At 40.2% G+C, this 13935-nt stretch overlaps 2 protein-coding genes across 7 annotated transcripts in view; both read left to right on the top strand.

The window, feature by feature from the left end:
- The window catches only part of BRWD1 (bromodomain and WD repeat domain containing 1), a 58550-nt gene extending 51295 nt beyond the window's left edge, over positions 1-7255 (top strand). For both annotated transcript variants that reach the window (XM_075172706.1, XM_075172700.1), the window contains exons 40-41: positions 33-1013; positions 5164-7255. In XM_075172706.1, coding sequence (XP_075028807.1) covers positions 33-1013; positions 5164-6314 — 2132 coding nt within the window. In that variant the 3' untranslated portion in view covers positions 6315-7255. The remainder of the gene's footprint in view (positions 1-32; positions 1014-5163) is intronic.
- Positions 7256-9297: 2042 nt separating this feature from the next.
- PSMG1 (proteasome assembly chaperone 1) overlaps positions 9298-13935 on the top strand; it is a 42167-nt gene continuing 37529 nt past the window's right edge. For all 5 annotated transcript variants that reach the window (XM_075172758.1, XM_075172748.1, XM_075172766.1 and 2 more), the window contains exons 1-4: positions 9298-9887; positions 10083-10192; positions 11608-11759; positions 12140-12202. In XM_075172758.1, the coding sequence (XP_075028859.1) occupies positions 9757-9887; positions 10083-10192; positions 11608-11759; positions 12140-12202 (456 nt within the window). In that variant the 5' untranslated portion in view covers positions 9298-9756. The remainder of the gene's footprint in view (positions 9888-10082; positions 10193-11607; positions 11760-12139; positions 12203-13935) is intronic.

Here is a 13935-nt window from a genome sequence, read left to right as displayed (position 1 = left end):
TTTAAGATATTAATCTCTCCTTTCCTTTACAGGAACCCTTCTTCAGGAGAATGGGAATGCAAGAAAAACTGTCAGGAAAAAGTTATATGGAAGTGACTCTGAAAATACTTTGGTGGTGACATCTGAGTCGCTCAGTAATAGTACTGGTAGACATAGAAAAACTCCACGCAGAAGTGCTGCTGTGGCTGCTACTAAGTTAAGGCTAATGAGTGATGTGGAGGAGGAGGTTTCCAGCTCAGAAAGTATTGGCATTGGATGCAAGAATAGAAAACTGCCTCACCGGAATGCCTCAGCTGCAGCCAGGCGAATGTTACTGGAGGGGTCTGAGGATGATGTAGGCTTAAAGTCTGAAAGTGAAAAAGAAATAGAAGAGCAGCTTAGCAAAAGGAAAATTTTTTCTCAACCTGGTTTATCTGCTGCACGAAGAAAATTTGTTAGTGAATCTGAAAATGGAACTTCGGATTCTGAGACAGACACACAGATGAAGCAGAAAAACTGGCAAAGCAATGGTCATAAACAGTTACGTGGGACAGTCCATTCTCTATGTCCCAAAATGAAAAGTCCTACCCTAGACTTTTCAGAGGAGGACTCCAAAAGCCGTAACTCAGAGGATGGGAGCAGTCAAAAAGTTTCTGACCAGTCAACATCTGCACATAATAAGCCTGCAGTGAGCAACTCTGAGGATGAAGTGGATTCTGAATCGGATAGATGGAATGGCAGAAAAGCAACTGGTCTGCAGCTTGCTGCCCCTTTTAAAAAAGCAAAAGTCTTGAGTGATTTAGAGGACACAGCAGAATCTGAAACAGAAGACAGAGAGGATGGGAGAAATTTTGTCTCTGAGAGCTTGGTGCCAACTAGAATTGCAGGGAGTTCAAAATCTGGACCTGGTGCCAGCTTCGATCACTCTTCTGATACAGAATCTGAGACAGATTCCAATAACAGTAATTATTGTGAAACTTCTCCAAAAACAAAAAAGAGGAAGAGAAAAGGAAAAACAAAAATCATTAGAAAAGGTAAAATGTTTAAAGTTAATGCATCTAACTCTTGATACTGACTAGATGAAGGAGGCAACATAAGATTAATATCTGGGTAATGACTGGGAGGATTTGGACTATACAAAGTGTACTAGTGTTCTTTGTTGTTCTAAAATAACTATAAATGGGGGAAGGAGAACTGTAAGGGATGATGATTATGATGATGACAGTGTCTAAAAGTCTAGACAGGAGAACAGGTTGAAACTAGAGGAGTTCTTGGTCCAGCTACGGCCCAGGCCTTTACCTCTTCCGGAGCCTGTACCAAACTACTGCTCGTTTGGTTTAAGGGGTCAAGCGCATCCGTCGCACTTCCTCACCCACCTCCCTCAAACAAAGTGGTCTGCATTAGCCTTAACACATGGGTTTACAGGAATTTAGTGCCCCACAAATAGTTATCAAAAGACTTTAAGGGAATTAAAGAAAAAAAGGTACTCAAAGCTCAAAGGGGTTGGTTGGTTGTTTTCCATACCAAGCATACAAAACAGAATTAAACTTTTCTGGTTCACATAATACTCAATCAGAGTTGAAGACTGTCATGTTGTGGAGCAAAAATTCCTGTCAGTGTTTTCAGTAACTTCCTACATCACTTAATTTGGCAATTGAGAAAAGCAAGAGCCATCTTCAGTACTGCATTATAAAAGATGAAAATCTTTCTGTGTCCAAGCTGCTTCCTTTCCAATGTTCAGTGTCAACTGAATGCTGCCTCGCCAAAAAATAAGGTGGGGAAAAGGATTATTTTTGACAGCATATATTTTTTTTTCTTCCAGACTGAGTAAATTTTTAACAACCTTGTAAGTTTGATTGTTTCACATTTTTGAGCCCTCTCAGGTAGTGGCTTTGATACACACTTGTAATGCAGCGGTTCAAGAATCTTGAGAAGAAAATTATTGTCTCTTAAGATGAATCTGTCTTGACAGTTTTCCACAAGGAATACTTATTTCCTTTGTACTAAAAAGATCTTAGTATTTATAGCTGTTAAACATATTGAAAACGTTTCTTAATGTTTTAACATTAGCAATGTGAAAGGATACTAGATGGACCTAAGAAGCATCAATAAAGAGCTGCTGAGTTCTGTAATTGGCTATTGAACTCTAGACCATAGTCACTTTCTAAAATCTAAGGAAATCGGGGAGAAAAAAAATCTTTTAATAGCTTTATAGAATTGAAAATCTTACTTGAATGTGCTTTATATGTCAAAACTCGTGAGTCAAATATAAAACTTTTTTTGGTTTTTTTTTGGTTGGTTTTTTTTTTTTTTGGAGACTTGTACCATTACTTTGAGAAGATTTGAAGAGACTTTTAATGTGGCAAAAAGGGAAGATATTTGTACAAATGCTTCATCTAGTGGGAATTTGTAGCTTTTGGATTAGGCAATTGGTAACATTTTCCCTATCAAGCTTGTCTAACACCCCATTTTTAAAGGGAAAACAAGACTGGTTAGTTTTAAAAACTTCCCTTACGCTTTTTGTGTAAACATTTCCCATGCAGAATATGCAGAAGCTGACACACTGGGTAGCCAACGCTGAGCGCTTGGTCTCTTTAGCTTGTCCTTTGAATGTAACGTGGATGTTTTAACTGTTTATATTGTAGTGTTTTAAAGCTTAATGAAGATCTGGTTTCTCTTCTTGCTAATTCTTTAACACTCTGGTTAAACTGCAACTTTTGCTGTATTGTACCTTTTATGCCCATGGGTGTGAAATGTTAGTTTGTCTTCCAGCTCTAACTTGGAGCAAAACTCCTCTTACTCACATTTTGGCTCTTAAACTTTTTGGATTATTTCTTTTTTTTGTTAATCTCATCCTTTTACTTTGGCCATAGCTTCTTTAGTAATCAATGTTCATCCACTAGGTAAAACTGCCGATCATGAAAGCAAATTCAGCATTGTTTTCCATGTGCAGTTGGTGCCAAACATTGGCAAGTATCAATATGTATTATTAGTTAGTTGCCAAAGGCTGCATTTGCTTAATGATCATAATAACATTACCAAAGATTTTAATGAGAATCAGTAAGAAATAAACGGTATATTTTTTACTTTGATATCCACCTTTTTGCTTTAAGGGGGGCTCATTTATTATGGAACAGTCTTACTTCATACAAAATGTTTAACATCCCCTGCCCTGTGTAACCACCCAAATATTGAGGTGCGCGCACAGCAGAATGTCAGTTTTGTTTTACCAAAATTTTTAAGCTGATGCCATCATAAGATGGAATGCAAAACTAAAGGATAAAGGAGTTCAGCCTTTCTGCAACACACTACCAGAATATTAAATCTATACTTGTACACAAAATCTTAAATTGGGAGCAAATTTGTATAAAGCTCATCTTACTTTTTAATTAAAGCTTAATGAAACTACACAATGAACATCCTGAATTAAATGCTGCAAAGGTAGAAACAAATTGCATAGGCAGGAAGAGGGAGGATTAAACAAACTCCACTACCCACAAAAACTGGGAGAGCATTTGAAAGACAGGCACCAAGATACATAAAATCACCCAGTACAAATAGTAACAGTAATAGTATTCATGTATAATTTCTGGAAACTGTTAGAAGAGACGGTAAATTAATTATCCTTTGGAAATGTCAAAATAGGAATATACTTGAGGAGTACATAAAAGGATGTACATTGAAATAATGACCAGATTTGGTATCTGAAGAGATTTTTAATATTGGTACTCAAGCTGGACATTTGAATTTGTGATTTGTGTCCCACAACTTTTTTTTTTTTAAATTTTCTATGGTACATCTTCATTGCATTTATTCTTGTCAGGATTTAGGGAAAATGTTGCCCTGTCCTTACCTCACAGGTGAGGAATTGGGGAACAAGAGAGTACAAATGACTTGCAGTGTTAACACTTCTGGTTAAGCTGGCCAGAAGGAGCAAGGAACTGAACCTTACTCGGTGTTAAGTCTTAGGCTAGTGTTCCCGTGTCTGGGTGGCTGTCATTCTCAGAAGGCATTTGGCCGTTAGCAGTTCGGACAGTTGAAACAAAGTTAGGAAGACAAGCTTGTTTCTTCCCTCTGCAAAGGAAGATGAGGGAGCATGTCCTCTATAAACTCCTCATTTCCCAAAACTTCTACTTGAAAAAATATTTAATTGCCTAGTATTCTGCAAATATACAGGAGCTGCCATAATTTTTCTCCTCTTTTTGCTGAGTACAGGTAGAGAATCATCAAAAGTAATGCGTTTCAGCTAGAACAAAATTGTTATCAGGAGATATATAGGCTAATATAATGTAGGGGCTTTAATGGAGCACGTTTATCCATTTTGCTCATAAAATCAGCTACAGAGAAATACGAGGTGAACAACAATCTTGGGAAAACTAACTTTGCAAAACACATTTCTGCTAAAAGAGCAAAATTTGGGGTTTTTTTAATCAAGTCTGCAAATAAATTTACTTCAAGAACTTCTGCTTTTAATTTTTATTGATACCTGTGAGTAATTCTGTTTTATTTAGAAGGTAAAAGTTTAAACCATTGATCTTTGTAGCATCGTTCACATTATTTACAGATTGAATATTAGTTTTAAAACCCAACCAAGCAAATGCTATATTAAAAATAAAAATACTGAATGGAAGATTCTCTTTTAGAAGCAATCTTACTGTTTAAGTTGCTAAGGAACTGAATGGTTTAAATGTTTTCTATGTATGTGAAACAGTTCTAAAATTGTGAAATCCATCCGGGGCTTGTGTCTACATAAAATACTATAATCTCTTTTTTTAGAATGAAAAGGTCTAAAATGTGTAATAATTCATTTTGAAAGTTCATTCTATTAAGAAAATGATAGCTTCTAATGATAGAAGTATTAGCAAACAAATGTTTTCATATTACTAAGTTAAGTAATTTGTAATTTCTAAGCTCATTACTAGAGTGATGCTAAAGAATGTTACTTTCAAACCCGTTCATTATCTCAAAGCAAAAGAGTAATCCTGAGAGTTAAAAGTAGGCCTGGGACTGGCTGACTGTATTTTTAGTAAAGGCTTAAGGTAAATTCCACGTAACAGTTGAAATTTTTTTAAAAAAAAAAAAAGCTTTTGTGTATTTTATTAAAGGTGGTGGTGTTTGTGCTTAATAAACTAATTATTTCAGGAATGTAAGTAATTAAAAAACTTTTAAATCTTTATTTTGTAGAATCAACATCTGAGGAGACTGGACAAAGTGCAAAAGTGCTCAGGAGCAGGACATGTATTATTAACTACAAGAAACACATAAAGCTGTCTAATGTGACTGAGAAGAAAAATCCACGCAGATGTGCCACTTTGGCAGCTAATAAGATTAAGATAATGAGCGATACAAAGGAAGAATTGTCAAGCTCCGAAAGTGTTTACAAAGTAAAAAAGAACAGAAGGCAGCTTCATGGCAATGTGTCTGCAGCATCCAGGAAGAAACTGATTGGCAGCTTGGAGATAGATGCTTGCTTAAAGCCTGAAAATGAGAAAGAACAGCTTTCTGGCAGAAAAAAACTTTCCTGCCCTGAATCATCTGCTCCTAAAAGAAGATACATTAGTGACTCTGAGAACGAAAAAACAGAATCTGAGGCAGAGATAAAAGTGACTCAGAAGCAGAATGGTGATAATCACAAGCAGGCACACAAAGTTGTCTGTGCTGCAGCTCTTAAAAATCTCGAATACAGCTCTTCAGAGGAGAATTCCACAAACCACAAGATGGAAAATGGGAGAAACTGGAGAAGTTCTAGTCAGTCAACTTCAGCCCACAACCATCGTACGAGCAACTCTGAAGAGGAGGTAGATTCTGACTTAGCTAAACACGAAACTAAAAATATCAGAGAAGTATCAAATAAAAAATCTAGAGCTTCTTTCAAAAGATCAAAATTACTGGATGACTTCAAAGAAACAGCAGAATCTGAAACAGGGGGGAACAAAGATGAAAAAAGCTCACTGTCGGAGAATACAGAAGCACCTGGGACTGCAGGAAGTTCCAAAGCCAGTTTCAATTGTTCTTCTGATTCAGAGTCTGGAACTGATAACAGTATCTATAGTGATGCCACAGGAACAAGAAAGAGGAAAAGGAAATCAGAAATCGTTAGAAAAGAAATTACCAATTCCAACTCACCTAAGCCTTCGAGAAGACCCCAGCGAAGGAAACGTTGGAAACCTAACCAGGAAAATGACTCTGAAGACTTGGATTACACCAAATATAGAAGAGCTAATCGGCGTTCTAAAATAAGAACTCGGAACGGCGGTAGACGGACTGTGAGATACGATGATTGTGACGACGACGACGATGACAGAGGTTTAGATGATGTAGATTGCGAAACGTAACCTTAAAAGGAAAAGCCAGCCCAGTTTTTTTTTTTTTATGGTAATAGCACTAGAACTCATGATGGATGCTGGCTCTTCTTTGTCCTACATTTCAGGGAATATATTTATATTTTTCTATGAAAAAGTTATGAATGTGATTAGATGATGACTTTCTCCTTTTCATATTTTGACTTGCACTTGCCTGCCCATGTAGCAGCATTTAGCACAGATGCCAAAATGTGCCTCATTATAGGGGCAATTTTTTGTCTTTACTGGTATTTTATTACATATAACAAGAGTTAAAAAAATGTTAAAACACTGCGCAACAGGTTAATAGCAGTATGTTGAGTATTATTGTTATGGGTGCTGCAATGGAATACTACCTAGGTCATACAACGTTCAAGAACAGATTTCAAACATCTCTAATGCTGTATGAAATCATATACAATAGTAACAGGCTTACAAATAATACTGTACACTATAAAAATCTGGCAGATGCTGGCATTGCATCAAAAAAGTAATGAACGGTCACTAGGCTAATAACTTTACAACTTGTGTTAGTACAGATGTTAAATGTTCTGTACTTTCATCATTGATAACATGCAACTAGAACCAGTTACCAGTGAAAAAGTGTATTTGCCAATTAAAAAGGCGTGTTGGTGCTGGTGAAGAGAGGGTTTATGCTGACAGGTAGTACTATCATCATTAATGTGACTTCTATACTGTAAACTTAAGAATATGAAATGCAGGTGAACTCTTGGGCCTAAGGGTTTTTGTGTGTTTTCTTTATAAAATAGAAAAACAAACAAAACACTTGTTCTGTTTTCTTTATGCGTGAAAAGCTTGAGGTGCAGGATTCTTACATTCCAGACCTTTTTGCTACGTTTCTGTTGTTCTTCCATATTTAAACTGAAGTGCTTTAATGTTAGACTTCTCATTGATTAAACCTTATCAGTTTCTGATTATTGCAGTACATCTCCTGTTTTCGAAATGTTTGAGGTGGCTGTTGCTGACAAGAAATAATTCTTGTGTAGAAGATAGTAGAAGATTTCTCCAGGAAAAATGTTTAACTTGTTGGCTGGCCATGTATCAACTACAAGAAGGTGTAGCACCTCCCAACTCTTCCTTGGCGTTTCCCTGGAGCTGTGCTGGCAGAAGCCCCACCATCGCTGCCATCAGCCCAACACCAGGCCCTTGCTGATCTCTGCTCCTTCCCCACTTTCTGCTATACATTTCCTCCCTCTGCTCTGCTGGCTCCCTTTCTCACATTTAGGAAGACTTAGTGATTCCCGATCTCGTTGTTCAATAGGAGATATTGTTACAGTACTAGATTTATCCTAACCCAGCTCATTTTAACTGAAATAGCAAGTTTGTGAATTAGTTTTCCAGCAGATTGGACTGGTAGTAGTATATGGAAGGGTTTGGGGGGCACAAAACCCAAAACTTAGTGCAGCTGCATAATCACAGTCATTAATGCCAGAACTGCTTGTACAAACGGAAGTGATGGAAAAGGGAGTCCCATATGCTGCCTACCAGCGGTCAGTGAGAACCACTTCTCCAGCAACGTCGCTGACATTATGTGCCAAAAGGTGTATTTACCATCACATCATTTTGGTATCTAGAATGTTACCTCGGTATAGAGAAATACTTTTTTTTTTCTTTTTTTTTCCCTTGAAACTTCTGTATGAAGTCCAAAAATAACATAGCTTATGTAATTCTTGCCCCAGGAATTTTCTTTTTTTAGAGCGTAGTCCTTAATATGATACAGTAGAATTTTGTAAATTCAAAATACATGTTTATCTGAATTCTTTAAGTTGGTTTCTAAAATATGAACACAGTTGTGTTTAGTGATGAAACTTTGAGGTGGCTTTATATATCTTACCTTTTAGGGGCAACTTTGTTTAAAGAGAGTAAGTCAACTGGTATTTTTATATTATCCATAAACTGAATGCATTGTTCAGCAGCTGCTTATGATCAATGTTCTATGGAGTATAACCTCCAGTATAGGAATAAATACTGGTATAGCTCTTAAGTGAACGTCAGAGTTTTTATTAATCTTAAGTTTAAACAGCTAAAATTGGGCTGGTAGATTTGTATTTCTAACTCAGGCTTAGATTTAAAAAGATGGTTTTCTTTCTCGCCCTTTTTCGGATGCTGTATTCTCTGTCATGCCGCACTCATGCACTGCATGTTCATGGTGACCCCTGAAAGCTGGGAGAAGGTTCTGGCCTCTCTGTTTATGTATCCCAAGAGGGAATTACTGGCTTGGGGCCCATAACACTTTATTTTATAAGCAAAGCTAATGCTGTTTTGTATTTCCTAATTTTATACATACAGAACAGGTTCCAAAGACCCAGTAGGAGGAGAAATGATTAAACTGGAAAAGGGAGTTTTACTCTTTCACCCTCTAAGCGTTTGAATTTTATTTTTCTTCAATTTATTTAAATAAGCATGTTTACTCTTATCAGAACTGGCTCTGTTAAGCCTTGCAGAAAGCAGTTCTTTCATCTTCCTGGTAACTTTAATCTTTCAGCATTCTTTATTTGGTCTAGCTGTACTCAGGGAAGTAAAGTGATTTAGTAGACCTGTAAAAGTAGCATCTTCATTTAAAGCTCCTTAATGCGATGCATTTGTAAGCTGGGGGTTTTTTGGGGGGGAGGGTGTGGTGGTTTTTTTTTTTATAGCAGGACCTGACTCTGGGATAGGGAATATGCTAACGGGCAGCATGAACAGAGGAAAATACTGAAGTGCAGGACAGAAGCGTAGCAGGATCAAATTCTTTAGTATTAAAGACTTTTATGATGTACCTGTGGAAGAGGACCGAAGTAAAGCTATACATAAAACTGTAACGTCACTGTACTCTTATTTGCACACGTCTGGCATGTTGAACCTTGCCGTACGTGGGTTTCTCTCCACGTAGGCCACACGCGCTGTGGTACCCCCCGGCCTCCCACGCCAGCCCTCCGCCCCGTGCCCGGACCGCAGGCGGGGCCGGGAGGGGACCTTCCTGGGGCCGCTCCGTGTTAAGGCGGCACAGCTCGTCCCGGACCCGGCGCTCCTCCGCCAGCGGGGGCAGCGGGAGGCCGGCGGCGGGTGAGGGCTGCGCCCTCCCTGCTGGGGGTCCCCGCCTGCACCCCGCTCTTGCTGCCAGGCTTCGCCGCTGCCCCGTAAAGCGGAACCTCCTGGCGCCGGTGGCTGCGCCGGAGGGACGAGGCCTGCACTGAGGCCGGGAGGGGGGGGGGCGCAGCAGGCCGCCCCCCGCCGGGCGGGCCTTGCGGTAGAAGCGGCCATTGCGGGCGGCCCGGCCGCGGCTGCAGCCACCGGGGAAAGCTCCGAGGGCCCGCTCTGTGGTCTGTGGGGCCAGAGCGTCACCAGGCGGAGCGGATCTCGGTGGTGCCGGCGAGCCAGAGCGTCTCGGCGCGCAGGCGCGCTGCCCGGCGATGTGAGTGGCGGGGCGGCGGCGATGGCGACCTTCTTCGGGGAGGTGGTGGTGGCGCCGTCCCGCGCCGGCGTGGACGATGAGGAGTCGGCGGAGGAGGCCTGCGAGGAGACGCCTGAAGACCGGGAGATCCGCAGGGAGCTGGAGAAGAAAAGGTAGCGGCCCGGGGGGCGGGCACAGCCCCACGGGGCACCCCGGCCGCTCTCCTCGCCGCTGCGGTGCGGCCTCCCCCACGTCCCGCCCGACGGACCTCCAGGGGCGGCCGGGGCCGGGGCTTGGGCTCTGGGCTTGGGCCGGGTAGGGTAGGGTAGGGTGAGCGCTGCTCCACTTCCCTCCGCCTCTCTTGCCAGGGAGATCGACGTTCTCTGGACCTTGAAGTCGGGCGCGTCCTCGGAAAGCTCTGCCGACGAGCCGTTTGTGTGCTCCACATTTATAATAGCGATAGGACATAACGCTGCAGGTAGGTGGTGCAGACCGCAAAAACAAACCGTCTGAGACTCTAAAATGCTCTTGTTCTTTTGCTGGTGGCTAAATTTGAGAAGGCAGGGGGGTGGAAGAAAGTGTAAATGTGCCAGGACGCTCCCTTTGCCACAGCCTGCTTTAACGTTGGTCTCACCCGTAAGAACGGACCTTACGGGTGTCCAGCTCTTCATTTAGGGAGCGGAGTTTTAACCTTGTGGCGGCTGAGCTGTCCAGAGAAAGCCAAAGTTAGTCTGTACATGTAAAACACAGTTTCTGTCACAGCTGCGTCTTCCTCCTGTCAGATCATGGTAATATTACATATTTTCAGTCGAAGGGCAGAAGCAATGTATGTTTTGGGTTTGGATTTTAGTTGGGACATTCTCCCTTTTGCTTTATCTGACTTTTGTTTGGTAGACTTTCCTGGATTGTTTGTTAATTGGCAAAAGTTTCCTTCTAATAGTAGCAAGTTGCTCAGTGCAGTCTAGTGTTTTGAAATAGGGATCTGTCAAAGGCGTAAAATTATGGGTCAATAAGCAGTAATTTCTTTAATTTCTAATGAACAGTGGTTTTGGTTTTTTTTTTACTTTTTTTTCTTGATTAGTCAGTCCCTTTTTCACATTCTAATTCCCCAGTTCTTCAGAATGCCCTCTTTTTAGGTGATTACTTACTTATTAGGCCTAGAGTCTTGAAACACCCTCTCCCCTTCCCACGCACACTTGCCAAGGTCTTGAGTTTTTTAGTAGCTGTTTCCCTGTAGATATAAAGAAGTTTTAAGTCTTCTTTACATTTAGGTCACATCTAGATGACACTTAGATGATATCTAAGTTAACTTTGCTAACTTGTTTTTTCTTTGTTCAGGTTTTTCCTTGAAAAATAGTTACGGATCTTTTAGATCTGTCTTCTGTTTAACAGTAACTTTTGACAGGAATTTGATTTATGAACATTTGATTTAGGATCTCTTTTTGCCACTAAGTCTTGCATACTCTTGTCTCTGCTTCCTAGAGCCAGTGTAATAGTTCTGCCTTGCTGGTTCAGTGACTTTTTTTTTTTTTTTGAGAAATCTGTTATATCTGGTATGTCAAGAAGTATTAGAGACTTAACATTTACATCCTAGTGTATACTAAAGGAATCAAAGTTGACCGTAGTGATATAATTCCTAAGAATACCTGGTTTTGATGTTAGGGATCTCTATATGTAGAACTGCTCTTTATCTTTTAAGTCTTGATATGGTGAGGTTACTCACATTCTTGATCTTTGCTGGATTTGGTCAATGAATGTATGTTGATAAAAATAAGTTGTTAGATTTTTTTTAACTTGAGATTGTAAAGAAATAATCTAATTCAGTTCAGGTATTTATTTGTAGAACAGAGATTTTATTCTTTATAAATTAACAGTATTTATTGTTTTCTGCAGCTTTCCTGTCTTCTTTTATTCTGGATTCTGTATGTTGGGAAGTTGTTGGAGTTGTGAAGCTGTGGAATGAGTGGTGTCGAACATCCAACACAACAAATGTCCTCCCGACAGATTCTTTCTGTTTGTTCTACCGACTAATATCAGATCCAACAGTGAGTGACTTATGCATGAATTCCTCTGTATTTTAGCTTCCTGAAAAAGAGAGCAACCTTCATCCACCCCTACCCTGCCCAGGGCGAATAAAGCATTAAGGCTGCAGTATTCTGGATTAATCTCATCCAAAATCTGAAGGGTCGTTATGCTCACTAAAACTATTTGAAATTCTGTCATGTGAAGTTCAGTACAAAGAAGATGTATGACAGCCTGATTGCTTCACATCAGTTGTGAATGAAAAATTCTTGTTGAAATAGAGTTGAAGAAGCCCAAGAAAACTGAACAAGTTGTTGGCTACAGTCACTTAATCTTTACACGTGATTATGAGCTGTTGTTGTGTTCTTTAAACCACTTGCTTACGCAACTTTTCTTTTTTAAGGTTTTTTTGTGCCAGTGTAGTTGCTACGTTGCTGAGGATCAACAGTTCCAGTGGCTTGAAAAGGTAAAGCTGGCAAGACAACAAATTGAGCAATGAAATCTTAGGGGTGGGAATCTTCAACTTAGTGTAAGTGCCTCTTCCTCTCTGATATTCTAAACATGACAGCGTTGTAAATAACTGTTTTCCCTGTGGCTTTCTTTTCTTAAATATTCAACAAATGAACAAATTTACTATCTGCAGATTCTGTGAAATTCCTTTCTAGATGCTGCCAGTTGTATCTGCTGTAACTTACCAACTTTGTACAATTACTTCTTCTGGACAGTTTCAATTTTGTTGCCCTTAACTGCTTTCCAAACCTTTTTCCTGTTTGGCTTAAGTTTTCTGTGGCTTATTTCAGCTGCATTTCACCTCTGGGAGAATTCTTCCTTAAAAAATAACAACATAACTGCATTTGTGTGGCTGCCAAAGGATCACCAGACAAACCTGTTGTGAAACTCATGATGGATGGAGCTTTACTAATGGGTGTGTTTTGTTCCTTTCACAAGGAGGAACTCTAAAGGAAGGTGCCTCCAAAGCAGGATCTGTCCCATTTGTTCACAGACTTAGTATGCTAAGTGCCTTACCCCAGCATCATTCAGGTACACGAACGCTGCTGGGTTGTTCAGGTCCCTCCGAATACCATGTTGATTTTAATAAGATAAAGCCCCAGGGGGGAATGTTCTGGCTGTTGATTTTCTGCATGGATTTGGGTCACTGCTTAGCCTCAAGGAAGTATGGCTTATTTTGTCTTGCTGTCCGTCTGCTATCCTGCCTTCCTTTAAATCTCTGCTGATCTGATGAACAAGCAGAGATTCTAAAGCTATTATGTTACGCTGAAGTTGTGTCAGGCTGTGGCTAGAGATACAAAGAGTGAGATAAAAAGCGGTACATCCACGGAGAGCAAGTCCTCAGCCTGAGCTGAGTGGTACCTGCTCAGCCCAGCCTGCCAGCTGGCCCAGCCAGCGCATGAGAAGGATTTCTTGCTTGCGAGGGAGAACCATGCGAGCATCTTGGTGTGAGGGAGCCAGAGAGATTATGGGAAAGCAAAGAGGATGGAAAACTGGGGTAACTTCACTGAATGATACAGGATTTTCAGACCCAAGTTTGTGGAAAACTAGCCTTTTGTGGTTCCTTGGCTTGTTGAAGAGTTTAATTGGCTTTGGTGGGGGGGTAATGGTTCACTTTGAAGTTTAGAAACCCTAAGACCTAAAACATTTTGGTTTTGCTGTATTCCACGCATTCTTGCACTTCATTTAAACTGGGATTACAAAAGAAAGATGATTGCGGTTTTGCTCTCTTTCCCACTTGTGTTTTTCCAGCTGTTTGCACATATGTGTTATTTCAAATGTGGGTGTTCATGAACAGTAGGATGTACAGTTTTACCAAGTCAATGTTCTTGAGTATTTTTAGACGTCATGGTTATTGGTATTTTTAAATGTACGCAGAAACATTGTGCTGGTAATCTTTTGCTTTTAGTGTGAGTTACAGACCTGTTCTGTATGCTTCATAAATTCTGTTTTACTGAGCACCTTCCTGGTCTCCATGAGTCAGATTTTTACTTCTGTATGTGTTTTCTCAGTAAGTGATCACTGACAGAATGAGAACATACAGACTAAAGTTTTGCAGTAATGCATATCAGCCAGTATTTCCAACAAAGTAAATTGAAAATATGTGTGCTTCTGAAAAGTCATACCAGTTTTATATTACAGTGGTAATGCACTGATGTGAGGGAACAGTCGGCTTCCCTTCCGTGATTG

The sequence above is a fragment of the Calonectris borealis genome, chromosome 1, assembly GCF_964195595.1.
Source record: "Calonectris borealis chromosome 1, bCalBor7.hap1.2, whole genome shotgun sequence".
Classification (NCBI taxonomy): Eukaryota; Metazoa; Chordata; class Aves; order Procellariiformes; family Procellariidae; genus Calonectris; species Calonectris borealis.
This window is presented reverse-complemented; position numbering and strand designations above follow the sequence as displayed.